The sequence below is a fragment of the Asterias amurensis genome, chromosome 13, assembly GCF_032118995.1.
Source record: "Asterias amurensis chromosome 13, ASM3211899v1".
Lineage (NCBI taxonomy): Eukaryota > Metazoa > Echinodermata > Asteroidea > Forcipulatida > Asteriidae > Asterias > Asterias amurensis.
This window is the reverse complement of record NC_092660.1, coordinates 11094650-11107945: the sequence shown is the minus strand read 5'-3', so window position 1 is coordinate 11107945 and position 13296 is coordinate 11094650. Positions and strand designations below refer to the sequence as shown.

Below are 13296 nucleotides of genomic sequence, written 5' to 3'. Positions count from 1 at the left end.
CATTTCTTGAGTAGTAACACTCGTGCTTTACTTCTACTCACTTAAAGGCACTTAATGGCACTGGACACTGTCAATAATTACTCAAAATAAGTGTCAGCATAAAAACTTACTTGGTAGTGAGCAATGGAGAGCTGTTGACAGTGTAACACATTGTGAGAAACGTCTGAAGTAATGTAGTATTTGAGAATGAGATATTTTCTAACCCAAATAATAAAAGACTTCAGCTGAAGCCTTCATCAGAAAGCACACAAAGTTGTGCAACAAGGTTTTTTTTCTTTCATTTTTCTCTTGCAACTTAGATGACTATTTGAGTCAAATTTTCATAGGTCTGTTATTTATGCATATGTTGGGATACACCAAGTGGGAAGACTTGTCTTTGGCAATTACCAAAGGTGTCCAGTGTCTTTAACCTCAAGGTGAGTAAAACACTCACTTTGAAATTCTTTTTTTGAGTAGCAACACTCGCGCTTTACTTGGTTACATTGTACTTGGCTAGTTCAAGATGAGTCGTACACTCATAGTGGAACTCATTCTTTAGTAGTAGCTTGTGCTTAAATTTATTGCATTGTCGACCTCCTCTTAAAGTGACAGACTATTTTGGGTTTTTTCTTCATCCAGGATTATAATACGAGTCGAGGAATTTGCTGTGCAGTTGATCGGATGTGTGTTGGAATTCCCAAAGGAGAGGTAAGCTGTTTTCACAAACTCTCTTTCTCTATCACTTCATTTCAAACTCTCCAATGTCTTCAATAGATCAGCTTCACCCAATTTCCAATTTCACGGCTCTGCACACTGCTGAATTCTGCCCTTTCACCATTTTTTATTTACAGGGCTTTGTAAGCGAAGAATGCTTAGCAGCGTAGAGTACACAAAAGCAAAAAAATTGCCTGCTAACCTGTGAAATATGCTTGATATAAGCATGGAATTCTCTGCTTCCATAAGCACTGCTTCTTTGCTTACGGTGGTTAGCAGAGCCTTTAAATTTGGTTCAGAATTCCTCGTGTTTGGTTCTCAGCTGTGCCATTGAAAATTGAATAGTACAGTACACAGTCTTCCTGTACATGAACCTGAAACTATCCTCTTTTTGGACAGATTTTTAGTGAAATGCCCTTTTCTTTGCTTAATTCTTCAGTTCATGAAATATCTTTTATTTATTAGGAAGAAAGCATTTTCAAAAAGCCATATGAAATAGCCATACATGTATGAAATATGATAACTATTCAAGAATTCTATGGGTACATGTACTTATTTGCAGGTGTGTTGATATTATTCCTGTTTCATTTGTTGTTGTTTTTCAATTTAAACTGTAGCCATGATCAGATGTGTTAATTTATGTACTTTTGATTTAACGTCTATATGCAAATAAAGTCCGCGTTCAATTTTCTTCGTCTAAATATTTAACAAAAGTTACTAGGCTTTCTTGCAGAATCAAACAGAATATCAGTTGTTTTATGTTGAAGTTGTTGTATCTTAAGACAATTGTATTTTATATATCATAAGGAATATTTTAATGTTTAGAGAGTGTTGAGTAACTTTTAAATCTTTTTTTAATGTTATTATTGTTTAAGAAACTAAAAATTTGTAGTGCAAGATTTTAACGCCCAACCTTTCTTCTCAAGTGTTTTGGGCTTCTTGGTGTGAACGGAGCCGGCAAGACCACCACCTTCAAGATGCTGACGGGCGACACCCAAGTGACGTCTGGATCCGCCTACGTTAACGGTTTTTCTATCTTGAAGAACATGAAGAGGGTCAGCCAAAGTATCGGCTACTGTCCGCAGTTTGACGCCCTCAATGACCTGCTGACTGCCGAGGAGCACTTGGCATTCTATGCAAGACTGAGAGGGGTTCCTGAAGAAGATATTAAGAAGGTAAGGTTCCGCACGAAGCTTGGTCATGTTTATTAAGAGTCATTTCTTAGAATAAGTTTGATTGCGGACATTGAGTCGACCTGTGATTAACCATTTAATAGCAATGCATATGCGCAGACGTACTCACTCAATTGACTCCTTTGGAAGTCTAGTCAACCATCGATACAGTATTAAACACTTTCATTGCCTTCCGGCTTTTTCAGCACAGTGTCACTGGTTCCCTTCTGCGCTTTACACATGCCAGAATGAAACAAGGCCATCAGGACGATGGATGAAGCCATGGTCCTGAAGCTGGTTTCAAACGGTTGACCACAGTAGTCATCCAATGGTCGACAGACCATCAAAATAGTCTACCTTTTGTTAATCATGGTGCACACTCAAACTTGCTCTTTCTTGCTACTGATGAGTTAGTGCAGATTATCATTAGATGGGGATTCTCAAGGATCAATGCTTGGTCCACACAAATCTCTACTTAGTGTTTGGGATTTGAATAGGTTTCTTTGGGACCAGTACTAAGTCTGTTATTTTCTTTGTTTCCTAACAGGTCGTGGAATGGGGCATCAGTAAGTTGGGTTTGAAGATGTACGCTAAGCGTGTTGCCGGAACCTACAGTGGAGGAAACAAAAGAAAACTCTCCACAGCTATAGCACTCATCGGAGACCCACCTGTCATATTTTTGGTAAGATATCAATATTGACCGTATTTTTAACAGCATGAGGCCGCTTTCAACTGCGAATGTACTTGCCTCACAGTTAAAAGTTAACTGATTTTCGACTGCCTTTATATTAAGTAAAAATAGCCAAATAGATTATATTCCATGGTGTTGTATTTTATTGGAAACAAAACGAAACTGGAACAAACCGGGTAACATCAGTATAATAATAAACAACAAATAGTGAAGAAGTCTTTCGGAAAACTAGGAGTGTTAACTTGGAACAAAGACAAACATTGGCTCAACCTAATCACACTGTTTGATTTTCTTTTAAAACGGTAAATAAAAAGATATATTTGGCAACGCAATTAATAATAATAGCTTCATCGGAATGGTCTTTAAATCTATATTAAAGGTTGCACGGTTGGCTTGTGCGTAAAACGCTCGCCTCTAACCAAGGTGACCCCGGGTCGATTCCCAGGCAGGGCCATATGTGAGTTGAGTAGTGCGTTGGGTCTCTGCTGTGCCATGAGGGTTTTCCAGACTATCCTCCCCAGACTATCCAGTTTTCCTCCCTCGGGAAAAATCAAACACTTTCGATCTTGGCTGTGCTCCGTTGTCATAATGGGTTGATGTGGCTGGCAGCTGAAGGCGCCCTTGCACGCCTGCTTCTTGAACATGTTGTAGCCGTGTCCGTCGCAATTCAGCTCTAGCTGCGAGTAAGGATGATTAGCCCTCCCACATTGTTATAACAAATAATAATAATAATAATAATAATAATGATGATGATAAAAATGACAAAATCAGTTTGTTTTACTTGTTTTGCTTCACTTAAATTGGCTGATACATGCACTCAGACGGTCAAAATTACTGTATTGGAGGTTTCCTTGCCCTGTAACTCTTTCACTTTTTTCCCTATTTTTCCATGGTGTTTTGCCAGGGATGGAATCACAGCTAATCTCATCAAACATTTCCTTTCTTGTCCATTTCAGGACGAACCAACGACCGGTATGGACCCCAAGGCGCGACGATTCCTCTGGAACCGCATTACGAGTATCGTCAAAGAAGGGCGCTCGGTCATTCTCACCTCACATAGGTAAATTTGCTATTTTTATTTTCATTTCTCGGGCAGAAAAAAAATGACAAAGATAATTGGTTAAAAACATTAAAAGATACAGCAATGAGCAATTAAAATACCTAGAAAGGAAAAGAGTACCAGCTGGAACTCTTTCACTGATGTGTGTTAGCACTGTATACTCAGAACTTTCCTGAACTCTCTGAAAAGGAAATCACAGCTACCCAAGTATTATGCCTTTAAATATGTATGCCTAAAAAAGTAAAAATAAAAATCCTAGAGCGAAATATAATGCCTGTCCAAAGTCTGTGCAGACAAAATAAATTGAAATAGGATTTTTGTAGTGAGATTTCTTTGTTTCTATTTCTGTTTGATACAGCATGGAGGAATGTGAAGCCTTGTGTACAAGAGTGGCCATTATGGTGAACGGTAGATTCAAATGTATTGGCAGCACACAGCATCTCAAATCTAAGTAAGTCTGAGATATTGAAATCTCACAAATACTTGGTTTGACAAGAGTGTTCCCTATAATTGACAATCAATGGTGTGTTTTGATCGGTTCAAGTCCAAATCATTCAAAAATTACCCAGTCAGTTTCCCTTGCAGTTTATTATTTTATATCTTAAATAAAAAGTTACATCTCCGTAGGTTAGCTAAGCCCCCTGCTGCCGCTTCCCAGGTTGTATTATTAGCATGGGTGTGATCCTGGGTAATTAATGTTTGTATGGCTTCTGACTCGCACCGCCAACATAGGGAGACAGACAACATGGGGCTAGAAACCTCAGTTGAAAGAGCGCCGGTCATTGGTTCAAGTTCTGCTCTAGTCAATTTCTTCTTTATTGAACCCCAAATAAGTTGAAATTTATCCTGGTCTGTCAGTTAAAGGAACACGTTGCCTTGGATCGGTCGAGTTGGTCTTTGAAAAGCGTATGAAACCGTTTTTAATAAAATGCATATGGGTAGAAAGATGTTGTGAAAGTAGAATACAATTATCCACACAAACATGCCTCAAAATTGAACGGTTTTCCTTTTACCTCGTTGACTAACACGGTCGGCCATTTATGGGAGTCAAATGTTTGACTCCCATAAATGGCCGACCGTGTTGGTTCGCACAGTAAAAGGAAAACCACGCAATTTCGAAGCAAATTTGTGTGGATCATTGTATTCTACTTTAAAAACATCTTTCCAACCACATATGCATTAAAAAACGGTTGCAAACACTTTTTATAGACCAACTCGTCCGATCCAAGGCAACGTGTTCCTTTAACTGCAGTCATTTTCCTACAAAGTAACTTGTGCCTTTGACCTGGGCCAAATTTTATTGAGTAACTTTAGCACAAAAAGTAGCTAATGCACTATAAAATTATGCTTTCCAGAATTAGAGTACCAGCCAAGCTACAATGTACTGTGTCTCATATGCCATTTGTGGATGGTATCCTGCTTATTTTTGCTTGAAGGAACACGTTGCCTTGGATCGGTCAAGTTGGTCTTTGAAAACCATTTGTAACCGGTTGTTATAAAATGCATATGATTAAAAAGATATTTTAAAAGTAGAATATATTGATCCACACAAATTTTCCTTGAAATTATGTGGTTTTCCTTTATTTTGCGAACTAACACGGTCGGCCATTTATGAGAGGTAAAAGGAAAACCACCCAATTTCGAGTCATACTTGTGTGGATCATTATATTCTACTTTTAAAATATCTTTCTAATCATTGCATTTTAAAACAAACGGTTACAAATGCTTTCCAGGGACCAATTCAACTCAACCGATCCAAGGCAACGTGTTCCTTTAACAGTAAACTGTTAAGCAATATTTGCTGATCAAGCAGCTCTATGAAGTACATAAGGCTCTGGTCTCCAGATACTGCCCCCTCAGAAATTCTCAATTATTATTCTTCCTTTTATTATAATCATTAGGTTTGGTCGAGGTTACACAATAACCATCAGAGTGGGTGGGGATCCGCCCATGATCGAACCCCTGATGCGCTTTGTAGCGGAGATGTTCCCCCACACTGTGTTAAGAGAGAGGCATTTCAACATGCTGGAATACCAGATGCCGACTGCAAGTGCCTCTCTCGCTAAGGTCTTTGGGGCTTTTGACGCCAACAAACAACGCTTCAAGATTGAGGATTATTCCGTGAGCCAGACTACACTTGACCAGGTTAGTGCAAATTTTCTGGTTAACCGCTCCCCATTCCTTCTCGCTGTTCACATCTCTGTAGAGATTTATCATGGTGCAGCCATGATTGAGAGGAAATAGCCACATGATGGGCGACCCTCAATTAAAGGGGGAAAAAACAGCCAAGTGAGCAGGTCCAAACAAGTTTGATATTCCATATAAACAGACCTATCTGTATCAAACGCCCATTTCTATTTATTGTAGTGTTGTATCACAACATGTTGCCATGTAACAAAAGCAAAAGTGAAGCAATATTTTTTTCAAACACCTAATTTTATTGGCCATAGCATTATCGTATGAAATGTTTCATCCAATCACTGCAGGTGTTTATCAACTTTGCCAAAGAGCAGAAAACCGGGGATGACGTCGATGAGGCCAATAGGCTGCTGGGATTGGTCACTGTGAACAACCCCAATGTTCCAAACGCCAATCAGATCATCTTGTCACCAGGTAGGTCCCCTACGTTGTTACCTTGAAGTAGAGGAGTTTAGTCTTAGACTTCATAGACTCAATATCTTGGAGATTCTTAATCTGAGAATGTTGTTTAAAGGTATCATGCCAGATTGATTGATTGATTGATTGTCATCATGAGTGTTTAATTGTAGTCTGAAAGCTTACCAATTATAAAGTTTTTACTAAAACCACTTTTTCTGAGAGATATTTCCCTCTGAAATGAAGTCACATCTGAGAAAACTGTATCTTTTACCAAAATAACAGACAATCTGTTTACATGCTACTAACAGTTTTTCATACTTTTTTCTCCTGAATCGCACAACGGATTACACATAAATTTTCACTGGTTTATTATTTCATGCATATGGTTGATCACAAAAAAAAAACATAAAAATAATTATATAGGATTTGAGGAATTGCATGGTGAGGTATCAATGTATATTTGGTTTGCGGTAACACCAAGTGTGTATCTACTTGCCAGGTAGAGTTTGTTCTTAGAGAACTGTCTTGCTTTATTCTACTGCTGGAGAGTAGATAATCAGAGGTTCGGGAGACTTCTCAGTTCTGAAAAGAAGTGTCAGGACTGCTTCTTTTTTTTTTTTTTTTCTTTTATTTTAAAGTTAAAAAAGCAGGACAGTTCTTTTCAGAACTGAGAAGTCTCCCGAACCTCCGATTATCTACTCCGCAGCATTAGAATAAAGCAAGACAGTTCTCTAAGAACAAACTCTACCTGGCAAGTACATGTAGATACACACATGGTGTTACCGCAAACCAAATATACATAAAAATAATTGTTTTTATTTATGAAACTGAGAACACAACTGGATATATTTTCTTTTTGCAGAGTATGGTGAGGTGCGCTACATCCCAGATAACCACCCAGTGGGAGCTAACGTCTATGGTGGTGGTGTAATCCACCCTGACAGTAGCCAAGCAGCCTTCCACAATCCCCTGTACAACCCAATCCCTACCTCGCCCACGAGCCAGCCGGCCACCCTCCAATGGCCTGGTCATCCACAGGATCATACCAAGAGCGGGGACGCTAAGGGGTACTCAAACCCTGTGTACGATGCAGCTGGGGTCAATGCCCAAGCAGTAGGGGTCAATGCACAAGCTGCAGGGGTCAATGCACAAATAGCAGAAAACAGTAATAGCAATAACAGTAACTACACTGCTCCGAAACAGCCTAAGATGTTGCAGGAAGGTGACAGCAACATTGAGGATGTCTTGAATGATTGCCTCACTCCTCGGAAGGAGTCCGATCTCGAGAACGTCCTTCAAGCCAAGCCAGAAGGAACGTCCTCCACATTCTGTTAGGAGATGTAGGATGGCAATAGTGCCAACCTGTAGAGGGCTGGTTTTAAGATTTTTCAGGAATCACAGAGATTCATTTTGCAGTCATGCAGCAGATTCAGCCATGCTGCTCCCTGCATGTGTAAATTGGTAGCCTGAACATCTGACGACACACTTCGACGCTCATGAATAATGCCAGAGAGTGGCCTAACCTAGATCAATCCCCATCCATAATTCATTCATTTTGCATGGAGAAAGTGGACCAATCAAAACACAGATATGGAAAGCTTATGCAGTGCACTTTTTCAAATGAAGTCATTAAATCCAATAAAATCACTGGTCCTAAGACACTGCAGATAAAGACAGGGGACCAGTCTATGTAACTGGTGACTCTGAGACTCAAGAGGGCAGCAGACCAGTCACTTTTATTTTTTAAATTGCTGCCACCAAAATCTGAAAGCCTTTCGTTTTAAACTGTATTCCTACTGACAGATCAACTTGTACTTTTGAGAATTTGTTTTAAGATGAAGTTTCTTAAGCAGTCGTTGATACTGCAATGGGTGAAGTGGTTTAATTTCCTGCCATTTTTTAATCCAATATTGTGTCTCAATTTCTAATTAGATATATAATTTCTAATTGTATCTGGGGTTTTTTAATAAAAAGAGAAATTGTATTTTATTTGAAGTCATTTCCAATGGCAATTAATAATGCAATTGAAATTCCTAATCTATTTTTGTGGAGTAGATCATAAATTTTAAATTTTAAGAAGTGTATTTTTGCTGATGTTGTGTATTGTCTCTTTGAAGGGGGATGTATACGTTTGGTAATTGGAACCCACAGCTTGTTTCAATCCTATATAATTGTATATATATCTATACCATAAAACTAACCTGTGAAAATTTCATTTCAAAAGGTGGTAGCATTTTGGAGATATTGTCGAAAATCTTGAGCGACTTCATCCACGCAGGAAGAACAATCTGCATTTGGAATACTCAATCTGAGATTCATCACAGTCGATAACGCTTCTCATATTTAAACTGTTGGGGTGAGAAGTGATATATTTTTCCATAATTGCAGTTCTTCAGTTTTCCAATATGCATTGTACTATCCAAATCTGCTGTTCTCATTACCAAGTTGAGAACCTGACAGAAGATCGAGCATCATGGAGGCAACTGTTGCACAGAGGCACGGCTAGTTTGGAAATGCATGGACTAGTAGCTCAGGCAACAGCTAAGCATCAGCAGCGAAAGGAGAGGGAACGTTAGAGACAACTCCATGGTTCAACCCTCCCTTGCACAGAGGCACGGCTAGTTTTGAAATGAATCGAATCGCTCAGGCAACAGCTGAGCGTCAGCAGCGAAAGGAGAGGGAACGTTAGAGACAACTCCATGGTTCAACCCTCCCTTGCACAGAGGCACGGCTAGTTTTGAAATGAATCGAATCGCTCAGGCAACAGCTAAGCGTCAGCAGCGAAAGGAGAGGGAACGTTAGAGACAACTCCATGGTTCAACCCTCCCTTGCACAGAGGCACGGCTAGTTTTGAAATGAATCGAATCGCTCAGGCAACAGCTGAGCGTCAGCAGCGAAAGGAGAGGGAACGTTAGAGACAACTCCATGGTTCAACCCTCCCTTGCACAGAGGCACGGCTAGTTTTGAAATGAATCGAATCGCTCAGGCAACAGCTGAGCGTCAGCAGCGAAAGGAGAGGGAACGTTAGAGACAACTCCATGGTTCAACCCTCCCTTGCACAGAGGCACGGCTAGTTTTGAAATGAATCGAATCGCTCAGGCAACAGCTGAGCGTCAGCAGCGAAAGGAGAGGGAACGTTAGAGACAACTCCATGGTTCAACCCTCCCTTGCACAGAGGCACGGCTAGTTTTGAAATGAATCGAATCGCTCAGGCAACAGCTGAGCGTCAGCAGCGAAAGGAGAGGGAACGTTAGAGACAACTCCATGGTTCAACCCTCCCTTGCACAGAGGCACGGCTAGTTTTGAAATGAATGGACTAGCTCAGGCAACAGCTAAGCGTCAGCAGCGAAAGGAGAGGGAACGTAAGAGACAACTCCATGGTTCAACCCTCCCTTGCACAGAGGCACGGCTAGTTTTGAAATGAATCGAATCGCTCAGGCAACAGCTGAGCGTCAGCAGCGAAAGGAGAGGGAACGCAGTACTGAAATGACGCCATTTGCATAAGGTCTATTATTATTACTAATTACAAAGTAAATGTTTTTCTGCCATTAATTTTTTAGAGTCATTACCAAACCAAACGTATACAGACCCTTTAAAAAAAAAGGGAACTTTTCAAAATGCTTAATGTTGTTGCAGAATATTTGTAGACCGCAAAATGTTTTACCTCTCTGTTTTATATTTTAGAATCAGTACTCTGATGTTAAATAGTGGTAGTGAAGGTTTTAGGAAACAGTTTTAAACTATGAATTTAGTTTATTTGGAAATTGTATCAAATGCATGGTTGTTCCAGGCAATCAATTTTTAAGCTGATTTCCTTGGTTTATTTTCTTTTAAATAATAGTGCCATAGAAAACTGAAAAATAAATAACTTTATGTGTGGTTGGCTATTTCCACTTTTTTCCTAGAATTACAAATATTATATCTGTTAATTTTTTTGTTTTGAGATACCCCCTCTCCATTTGACAAATCTGGTTTGATTTCAAGATCGGAACTAAACAGTAGTAGTTCTTATCGTAACTAAACATTCTTAGTTCATATCAGAACTATAAGCAGCGTTAGCGTACCTAGTCATTAGTTCTTCTCAGAACTAAGCAGTACTGGTTCTCGTTCTTCAGAACTAAGCAGTACTAGTTCTTCAGAACTAAGCAGTACTAGTTCTTCAGAACTAAGCAGTACTAGTTCTTCAGAACTAAGCAGTACTAGTTCTTCAGAACTAAGCAGTACTGGTTCTTCAGAACTAAGCAGTACTAGTTCTTCAGAACTAAGCAGTACTAGTTCTTCAGAACTAAGCAGTACTGGTTCTTCAGAACTAAGCAGTACTAGTTCTTCAGAACTAAGCAGTACTGGTTCTTATCGGAACTCAACAGTACTAGTTCTTCAGAACTAAGCAGTACTAGTTCTTCAGAACTAAGCAGTACTAGTTCTTCAGAACTAAGCAGTACTAGTTCTTCAGAACTAAGCAGTACTGGTTCTTCAGAACTAAGCAGTACTAGTTCTTCAGAACTAAGCAGTACTAGTTCTTCAGAACTAAGCAGTACTGGTTCTTCAGAACTAAGCAGTACTAGTTCTTCAGAACTAAGCAGTACTAGTTCTTCAGAACTAAGCAGTAACTTAATCTTGCAACAATTACATGTACATGTAAGTAGTACAAATTCTTAATAAAAAACTAAGTAGTTCTCGTTCTTATCAGAACTTACCAGTACTACTTCTTATCAAACTGAACATTCTACTTGGTGAAAAGAGCTAATATCACTATGATGTTACCTTCTAATATTATGTTTGTCCTGTAAAACAAACTAGTTCACAAACTCTAGTGAATCTAAGTTTCATTATAATGCCAAATAATAGTAGTTATTAAAAATAGTTATACATTTATTTGAGTACTGGTTTTAAAATTGTTTTAAATGGGGGATACACTTACGTTTATTTTTAAAATTGAAAAGTTTATTTGATATTTTTAAAGGTAGTGTTTATTTTAAGTGAAGTTTGCTTGTAGAATAGCTTTACAGTTAAGGCAATATGAACTTGTGTTGAAGCATGCTGTGACCAAGACTGTAGAACAGAACACCATAATTGGCTTCTCTTCATCCAGGGTTGGGTTTCACAAATCACAGAAAGATTCATCTTAAGTTGAGTTGCCAGTATTACAATAGTTGCCAGTATTACAATAGGGATTTGTATTGTGCACTTAAGATCAAACTTGAAGTCTTTGTGAAATCGACCACATTTACCCACGTTATGTCTATGACTGTGGAGCACAGCCTGAGATCGAATGTGTTTGATTTTTCTGCGGAAGGGAAACCATAGCACCTGCATAAAACACCTTATGGCTTAGGAGAGAACCAATAGATAACTCTCCTCACATATATGGCCTTAGCTGGATATCGAACCATGGTCCCATGGTCACATTGGTGAGAGGCGAGTGCTTATTGATGGATTTCTTTGCAAGACACCATAAATTGCTTCCCCTCATCGAGGTGTACAACGTGGAACCTGTTTAGGCTGAACTGATATGCATTTAACAATTATACAATTATGGATTGTGCCTGAGATCATAGATTAAACTATAGTGTAAATAATTTATGCAAAATTTGCAATTTAAAATAATCTTCTCAGAAATGTTTTATATTTTGTGATCATAACTTTGACCGTAACTGGTAAAATGTGAACATTACACATAATCTCATAGCTTTCTGGTTTTCTGATCGTATGTAGCGAACCTTTACATGATTCTTCTGGCTCTCTCTGTGTATAAGTGAGGTATATGAAGTGCCAAGTGGGCACATAGTGTGTCATTTATATGTATGTACATGTATCATGCTGTTTCGAGATGCCACTATCAAGCTATTTGCTTTGTGGGCACCATCAAAAATAGACTTGTGGACAAGGCGTTAAACGTCTGTCGCGGTAATAGCGTTCCGACTCTATTCCGAATCTCCCCTTCCGAATCTCTCTTCAGCGGTATTCTCGCGAGACTGCTGGCCCCGCGAGACTTCTGCTCTTGTGACTATGGTCCCATAAGTCGAAGTGGTCAACCAGCAGTTCATGCGAGAGCGGTGATCTCGTGAGAGCAGTGGAATCGTTACGACAGCACCACAACTCAATTATCTCACCACAGCAGACCAATGGCAGACCATTAACAACTTGTCCACAAGTCTACATAAAATAATGATTTGTTAGGAAACATGAAACTGAATGTGGATAGTTTATATAATGGTAGTTTAATAAAATAAGCTATTAACACCTCAAATCTCACTCATATATACATGTACAGCGATGGCTTGTGTAATCTGGTGAACGTTAACTTGTAAACCGTGAAATTTTTACAAAGTCCAGCTTAAGTAATGTTTTCAAATATGGTATTTGTACCTTATAAAATTGTATTAGTATGAAATATTGAAGTGTAGCTCTTTCATGAAATATTTGTTCCCTCTGTAATCCTGTCATGATGGTTATGTACTGACATGTTTTTATATTTGTTATTTTATTTTCCCCCATTTTTGCACAATATCATTTATTTTTTGTTGTAACATAATAACCAGTTTTTACTGAAATTATATATTTCTATGAGCTACATACAGGACTCAAAAAACCTCAAAGTACGAATGAGTTTCCTTTTTACCGAAAAAAAAAATCTAATTTAATATTATACATTCGTAGTATATATAGAGGCTAAGTTTACATCATCATCAAGAAGTATATAAATTTGTCTTCAAGCAGCTGTCACACTGTCCCGATTTGACATCAGATGGTCATTATGAATATTGAATTTTGCGCGAAGATGGCCCCTAAATTGGTCAACAGCCAATCAACAGCCAAAGCAAGTATGGTGCCTACAGAAGATCTCACGATGGCACCCAAAACCACAAACAAAGATGTGAATTTTTATTAAATAGGTTATCCACAGGACATCTGCATGACACATGCAGGACACACGAAGGCCACACAAGGCATAAAACAACATATGTTATGTTGGTGTAACAGGCCCCCCAAAATAGAGTAGGTAAGGGTAGGGATTTTTGTTTTCCCCTCCCAGCAACGTAAATGACATGTTTTCTCATTCTTTAAGCCGGTAGTATATA

General features: G+C 38.9%; 1 protein-coding gene across 3 annotated transcripts in view; it reads left to right on the top strand.

Moving 5' to 3' along the window:
• The window catches only part of LOC139946603 (phospholipid-transporting ATPase ABCA1-like), an 80579-nt gene extending 67349 nt beyond the window's left edge, over positions 1-13230 (top strand). For all 3 annotated transcript variants that reach the window (XM_071944303.1, XM_071944302.1, XM_071944301.1), the window contains 8 exons: positions 619-687; positions 1620-1868; positions 2413-2547; positions 3513-3616; positions 3975-4067; positions 5518-5761; positions 6103-6229; positions 7077-13230. In XM_071944303.1, coding sequence (XP_071800404.1) covers positions 619-687; positions 1620-1868; positions 2413-2547; positions 3513-3616; positions 3975-4067; positions 5518-5761; positions 6103-6229; positions 7077-7549 — 1494 coding nt within the window. In that variant the 3' untranslated portion in view covers positions 7550-13230. The remainder of the gene's footprint in view (positions 1-618; positions 688-1619; positions 1869-2412; positions 2548-3512; positions 3617-3974; positions 4068-5517; positions 5762-6102; positions 6230-7076) is intronic.
• Positions 13231-13296: the final 66 nt, after the last annotated feature.